The sequence below is a fragment of the Electrona antarctica genome, assembly GCF_951216825.1.
Source record: "Electrona antarctica genome assembly, chromosome: 10".
NCBI lineage: Eukaryota > Metazoa > Chordata > Actinopteri > Myctophiformes > Myctophidae > Electrona > Electrona antarctica.
In genome coordinates, this window is record NC_136791.1 from 13,295,595 (window position 1) to 13,303,574 (window position 7,980).

Here is a 7,980-nt window from a genome sequence, read left to right on the forward strand (position 1 = left end):
AGAAGTGGTGACTGGGCTGCGCCATGACACTTTCATGGACACTTTCATGGGAGCCAAACTCACACCGAAAGTGCAATACTGTACATGGCAGTGAATGGAGCCGGCTGGACAAGCTCATAACAAACATTATTTATGAACAATTGAGACCTTTGTCATATAATCGGTTCAGGAATATAAAAGACATATCACACCAGGTTGTTTTCTAATCACTTACTTTTCGATGTGCACAGAGTGCACAGTATATACATTTTATCTGAGGATCTAAACGGCAGCAGGTATCGTTTCTGGCTCCGAAGTCTTGCGATATTTGGTACGTTCAGAAAGGTACTTTACACAGTGTACACATCGAAAAGCAACACAGCAGACAATAATGTGTTACATGTCTTCTGTTATTTTCCAGAAGTGATTACTTTACAAAAGGTCTCAGTCATTCATAAATAATGTTCATGTTCATGAGCTGGTCACTGAGCTCTCATTGACTCCAGTGCATTCTGCCAAACTTCCGGGTAGTTTGGCTCCCATGAAAGTGTCCATGAAAGTGTCATGGTGCAGCTCAGTCACGTGACCACTTCTCTTCCTTCTCAAAGCTTCCTTGCCCAAAACGGGTGCAAACAGGCGCTCAATGTTAAACCCCAGCTGCACAGGGTTTCCTAGTCATAACTAGGGGCGACTGTGGCTCAAGAGGTAGAGCAGGTCGTCCAATGATCCATGGGTCGGCGGTTCGAATCCCGGCTCCTCCTGTCTACATGTCGAAGTGTCCTTGGGCAAGACACTGAACCCCAAATTGCTCCCGATGTGCTGGTTGGTACCTTGCATGGCTTCCGCTGCAATCGGTGTATGAATGTGTGTGTGAATGGGTGAATGTAATGCACAATCTATGTAAAGCGCCTTGGATAAATGCACCATTTACCATTTACCATAACTCCATGGGTCCGCCTGCAGTCCCACCTCTTACCACTAGGGCCCAGTGCTTCAACGTTGGAGAGCTGCACTGGGGGCTTGCACGTCACCCACTTTGAGAACCACTGGTTGAGAGGTCCGTTTGTTGTCCTCCTCAATCTACAGCTCTACAGGCCGGGTTCAGAATTGCATATTGTATGCAATGTACACTATATTCATACCAACTCTGTCTTGAAAGTATAGGACTGGCAATGTAAATCATATCGATGTCTTGATATGGGACTTGCTATATAATATTATTGTCTGGGATTTTGGATATAATACAATTAATGTTGTCTTTTCTTGGTTTTAAAGCCAAGTTTTTACTTTATTTTTTTATTTATTTAAAGTGATGTAATTTTCTTAACTTAAAATGTCTTCACCTGGTTGGCAGTATGTAGAGCAGCAGGAACAATTGTACTACTAAAACATTGTTTAGTTACAGTAACAGTGCTAGTGTGGAGGACTCCTTTCACAGTTTCCCAAATCGCACAAGGGCACCATTTTTCAGTCGTGAAATGTTCATTTGTTTTAATCCATGCATACAACTCTGACCAAATTGACCAATACGAACAGTACGTAAAACAATGGACCCATTTCATAGTTGTGTAACAATAATAGGTTAAGGACAGCTGCAGCTAATACAATTAAGAGTCAGATTAATTTAGGAATGCCAAAGAGTAAGAGCTAACAATGGTGTTCCCTCTCTCAATGCTTGCTAACTGGTACAACTGAATTCAATGTACCCTCAGCCACAATTAATTGTGTAACTGCAGCTGTATTTAACCTGTTATGACACTGTGGAAACGGTGTCTGCCAGTTCAGAAATAAGAACACTGACTGTACACACCTCATTGTGATTCATTGTGACATGTGACTATGTACACTACATGGTAATGATCATATAATGGATGCTATACTGCAGAGCAGCATGCACAATACTCTGAATACTGTAGTATACAGTATGTATACAAACATGCTGTTTTCAAGTCCAAGGCAAGCAGAGGGAGATCTGCGCCTTCCCACACCCTGTGCCGAGCGGGTTTCTCTGTGGCCATGGGCTCTGTCCAGGGTGCTGAATAACACATGCAAGTCACACATTTTATCCAGATTGATCAGTAAATGAAATAAATAAATACACATGTAAGCAAATCAGCATGTCAGAGCTGTTGCTTCAGGCCAAAGCACGAGAGGAGTACGTTTGAGGTTGTAACCTTGTTCTTGGACTCCAGCTGAAGAATGTGACTCTCTCATTGCAGGTCATGGATCAGTTCTAAACACTGATGGGGAAGTAGAGTTGGATGCCTTAATCATGGATGGGAGAACCCTTGCCAGTGGAGCTGTGTCCTCAGTAAAGAACATCGCAAACCCTGTGTCACTTGCACGGGCTGTGATGGAGAAGGTGCTTTTTGTTCTTAATCTTTCACCTTCTCAACTAAGGTGGTGGTGGTGGTGGGGGGTGCAGGCTATTTAGGCAAGTTACCAATGCACTGATTTCCTTTGGAAATGTTTATAACATAAACTCCTTAAACACTATACTTAGTCAACTTGGCTCTGAGTTGGCTCTGTTTATTGGTCCCCTCTACTAGCCTGGTTAATAAACCAGACCGAATCAGCTGTTGGCAAAAAAAAATGCCTACCAGCGGATTACGGTCTGGCGAGGCTCAGTAGCACGCCTCTTTCCTACAACCGAGAACAGGTCGGACCAATCGGGACACGGTATGCAATATGGGCGGGCTTTGGTACAGTGACGTTCAATGCTTGAGACCTTTGACTGACAGTAGCTCTGACCAATTGCGTCAAAGAGGAACCCGCCCCCCGGGAAATGAAATCCAAGTGGAGCCAGCCCAGACTGATATACCGCGACAGTGTTGTGTGATATTAGTCTGGTTTATTAGCCAGGCTACCCCTCTACACCAAATCTCTTTGATGAAAATAGCAGATCAACAAGCTCGCAGCGTGTTGCGCTGCAATGCGTTATTAGCTTGTAGATCAGCTAATCTCCCCAGAATAGGGATGCGAGGGAGCTTCTCTCCTTGGAGGTGCTTAAACCGGAAGTTTGTAAATGAACAATATCAAACAATTCACAATTATGTTTGAGAAATGAGAACACAGACTGCACTGAATATTTCCCGTAAAACTATCATATTGTAACTGACCGATATGTCAGAATGGAGGTAAATTAAATTGTTTAATTTTAATGTAAATACTATTTCTTGCTGGGCAACCAAACCATCATCTAACTCTCAAAGTTGTAAAGTATGTCATCTTGCCCTGAAAATAATTATCAAGTAATTATCCAATGAGATTATAGGCAAATGTCAAAAGTGAGAGACAACTGAATCAACTTTGGCACTTTGTTGTGTGCCAGACATTTATGGACAAAAAAAGACAAACACTTGTCTTTCATAGTAGTAGGCCTACAGTGCACTGCACAATACACAAATTCCTAACATATATGGCAGTCTTCTCTTCATTGAGTATGACTTACCGTATACATACTTGACATCACTGCTGACTTTTTTCCAAACCAAAGCATATCATTGTTTGACTTTGAAGGAAGCTACTGCTATCCATTCACTTCAGTACAATATGAACATCAACTTTCAAACGTGTTTGAAATAAGTAATACAACACACTGGGCAGTATTATGTGTGTCTTAAGTACCAGGTCTTATTACTTAACTTAAGACCTGGAGGCGTGGCCAATGCTGTTTGGCCACTCAGAATAGCCAAATGGCATTGATCACGCCTCCAGGTCTTAAGTTAAGTAATAAGACCTGGTACTTAAGACACACATAATACTGCCCAGTAGCTCTTATGCCACCTTTAGTTTTGGTCAAAGTTACACTGTTGCGTTTTAACCCATTTCACTAGTCGGAATGAACACACCATTGAGGAGGTTTGAAGGATTTTATTGAATGAAGAAATGAATGAATGGAATGGGGCGTAGGTTCCGGGGGGTCGCTTGCCCTGGGGTCTTTGGGAGGGGGTCGTGTGGCGATCAGCTCGCAGCACATATGGACACAATCTCCCCGTAGGAACCTGTGGAAGGAAGGGAGGTAGGGAGAGTGAGGAGGGGATGGAGCAGGATGCTGCTGGGCCTGAGGTGGTGGCGGGGATACCAAAAGCATAGAGGATTCTGGGTGGTTTTGGGCAGGTATAAGTAGGCTCAGGTAGATTGGTGTGGAGGGCGGAGAGTGGCGTGAAGGGCAGGGTCAAGGTGTGTTCCTCCGCCTCCTGAACATCTGTTGTTTCAACTCCATTAAAACCGGGAAAGCAACTGTGTAATTTTAGATTTTAACTATACATGTGTGTCATGAGGTTTTTCAAAAATAGCAGATGTATCAGCTCATAGTGCACCACAAAATCTGATATTTTTCAAAAATTGCATGGAGAGAAGATTGATCCATAATTTCCTTGTGTTTTGCTACAGACTGACCACGTCATGCTGACAGGCAGAGGAGCAAACCTGTTTGCAGAGAGAGTCGGTGTTCATACAGTTCCCACGGAGACCCTGGTGACTGAATATGAGAGAAAAGAGTGGGAAAAACCCAAGAAGTATATGACTGGAGTGAAGGAACTTTTTAATTCTCAGTGGTATGTATCAGCATACTCCCAATCTTCCGCCGTAGTCTGAAAACCCACCTTTTCAGACTCCATCATGGCCCATAGCACTTATCCTACCCCCTTAGATAGCATGTCATGTAGACAGCACAATAATTGCATTGTATGTAGTCATAGCACTTCATAGTACATAATGTATAGCATAGTATAGTATACAGTATATACAAGTTTATATGTATAGTGTCATTATATAGATATGTTCTAGTTACGTTCTTAGCTTACGCATGTTTCATGATAAATGCATTTTATATTATGTGTCCCATGCTATCCCATGCTTTTGTTCTTGCCTAATGTAAATCGCTCTGGATTAAGAGTGTCTGCTAAATGCCTAAATTGTAAATTGTAATTGTAGCATTGTTTATTTGATTGCCCTTTCCTTAAGTACCAACTTATTTAATTAACATGACAACTTTGAGAGTTTGAGGATCTAGTTGGACTTTATGATCCTGCTAAGTGGACTAGAGTAGCCCTGATTATAGCTCAGATGCTTAATATCTCCTTTGGCGAAGTGGAATTGGGCTGAGAGGCATTGCTGTTGTTTGGTTTCATTTTTGAGGGGCGATAGCCCCTCCTATACACAGGTTTAATGTTTGTCTTTAGTTCAATGTTTGTTTTGTAAACGCATTGACAATGAAAGGAAAAATTACCTCATAATGTGTCATTTACGCCATATTGTCTCTTTATTGTTAATGGCATTTAATGTTTGTGTTTGCACCATTTGTTTTACATCACCATTACATCACCTATGAGTTAGACTTTAATATATTAGCGCCCCTCACTTCACACGGGTGTGATTTTTGTATTCATTTGTAAATGTATTTGTTGATGTATTTGTTCCAGGGCCCATGATACTGTGGGTGCAGTTGCTGTTGACTGTTCCGGTAATGTTGCTTGTGCAACATCAACTGGAGGGATAAGGAATAAAATGGTTGGCAGAGTAGGAGATTCTCCTGTCATTGGTATTACTCTTATCTGTTTTTATTCATCATAATGTATCTGTTCCGTCTCTATTTGCCTATTTATGAGTGTATTTTTGCTATGCCCTGGCAACAACATCAGTTACATAGATTTAAAATATTAGTTGTGAGAAAGTGGCATATCCTTAACATTGCCATGGCAACGCAGTCTGAATGTTTTTATCCAAACAATTTCCCAGTCGGTTCTATTGGTATATGGTCTGTATCACCTTTAGAACCCAAACATCTGTTTAGCAGCATTTCTTGGCAGATTTCGTTTAATCACCTTTAGAACCTTTTTGCCTCCGCTCCTAGACAGATTACACGATAGACGGAACGTATTGTCACTCAGTGCTGTTATTCAAGCCATCAATCATTCCATTTGGGTTTTTTTTTTCTTCCAATAGCGCTATTTTTTAACATTTCTGAAACATGGTGAATGTGTTTGTTTGATTGTGTAATTGCATTTTAAAACACAAATCTTCTCTTATGGGTGTCCCTGGTCAGGTACAAAACATTTTCAGATGGGGGTCCGTGGCCAAATAAATATCATTTTCTGGGTCCTGAGAAGTCTGCTTTAAAGGCATTTGTAGCCTCCAGTCTTAATGGGTTAATTGGTGGTGAATACATCTTGAAGTGAAGTAAGTGTGGCCTTTCTTCTGTAATTCAGGTTCTGGAGGATATGCAGACAACCATAGCGGTGCGGTATCTTGTACTGGCCATGGGGAGTCCATTCTTAAAGTCACCCTGGCCAGGCTCATCCTTTTCCACGTGGAGCAAGGCTGAGTATCACTCCTTTTTATTATTATTTTTTTGCACCAGTCTCATAAGAAAATACTCAATACTGCAACATGGAAATAATATATATATATTTTTAATTATTGATAGTACAAATCAATAATTAAGTACAAAAAGTATTGGTATCAAAATGAATTTGAAGTCTCAAAAGTAGAAAGTACTCATTGTGCGGAACTTGCATAAAAATCTTTTGAAAATAGCAGATCTACAAGCCCACAGTGTATTGCATCGCAACATATTGATGCAATGTAGATCGGTTATTTCCAAATGGCCGAAATGTATATAGGGCTGAAGTGTAATTATAATTAAAATCTACAAAGTACAACAAAATTGGAAATACCCCAGTAAAGTAATACCTCAAAATGTGTTTTTCCTTCCTACAGGTAAAGAGGTGTCCCAGGCTGTGGAAGTGTCACTGAGGTACATGGATGAGCGGGTCCAGGGTGGAGGCGGTGCCATAGCAGTGACGCCCTCAGGGAAGTGGGCGATCAACTTCACCACAGAGCGAATGGCTTGGGCTGCAGTGGAAAATGATGTTCTGTGGTATGGACTAGACCCAAGTGACAAGTTTCAAGAGGAATTACAGTGATTTCTTTGACAACATTCCTATAATGTATAGTTTAAAAATATATACTTATTAATTTTTCACCATGTTAAAAGGAGATGTATTCCTGAATTGTAGTTTAGAATTGGGCTATGTCACTGAGATCCCATAGATTAAGGGATATTTCACTTTCAAAAAAACCTTTGGTCATTTCATTGTCTACTCAGTCTTATGTGAACACCCAGACAGTTTTTAAGTTACTTGATTCAGTATTTAGATATTTGATATTAATTTTAGCTGCCCCACCCCCTTCCTATACAAACCCATTATAACTTCAAACTCCATTTTAACCATGATAGATTCATCAAAAACACCCTTTCTGGTGATTGATTTTGTCCTTCTAACTAATACGTGAGGGGGGCGTGGTTTTTCATTTACTGTTTTCATTTATTTTTAAATATTGTTTGGATTCTTTAGTCTCCTCGGTCCTGCAGCAGCTTCGCCCTCCTCTTCTTTATTTTCCAACAACAATATTTAAAAATAAATTAAAACAGTAAATGAAAAACCACCCCACCCCGCCCCCTCACGTATTAGTAGGACTCCGAGGACAAAATCAATCACCTTATTTCTGTAAGGTGATATGTTCTGTTTGGGGAGTGGTAATAATATAATCTAAAACGTGGATGGGTGTAACATTTTTATGAGACTCCACAATTGTATGAGATTCAAAGCAATAGTTTTCAACTTTCATGCGTTGCAGCGTTTCTCTCCTGATCAGTGCTGAGCAACGGTCTTCTCATATATTATAATCACACAATGAACATACTGGGGCTTTGAAGTAAGGGAGAAGGGGCTTGCGATGAGGTGGGGCATAGTAGCCTACATCCTTAAATTAACATTAAATTAACAATTTTACTGTGATGTTGGACCTTCAAATGAGTAAATGGGGGAAAACCTAATTGTCTCATACTTTGTATGAGACACTGGAGAAGCTACTGATTGGATTATTCTTTTGCTTGATAACTAATGTATAAAGTATGCCTTGCAATGCCAATGATTGTGGATTTACGATAATCTCTTTAAAATGGTAAATATAAAAACTAAAATATGAGATTTG

General features: G+C 40.5%; 1 protein-coding gene across 1 annotated transcript in view; it reads left to right on the plus strand.

Moving 5' to 3' along the window:
- The window catches only part of LOC306930710 (isoaspartyl peptidase/L-asparaginase), a gene marked incomplete at its 3' end in the record, with an annotated part of 141,763 nt that extends 134,855 nt beyond the window's left edge, over positions 1-6,908 (plus strand). Inside the window, exons 5-9 of the mRNA XM_079511804.1 lie at positions 2,199-2,341; positions 4,375-4,538; positions 5,406-5,524; positions 6,192-6,302; positions 6,703-6,908. Of these exons, the coding sequence (XP_079367930.1) occupies positions 2,199-2,341; positions 4,375-4,538; positions 5,406-5,524; positions 6,192-6,302; positions 6,703-6,908 (743 nt within the window). The remainder of the gene's footprint in view (positions 1-2,198; positions 2,342-4,374; positions 4,539-5,405; positions 5,525-6,191; positions 6,303-6,702) is intronic.
- Between the last annotated feature and the right edge of the window lie 1,072 nt (positions 6,909-7,980).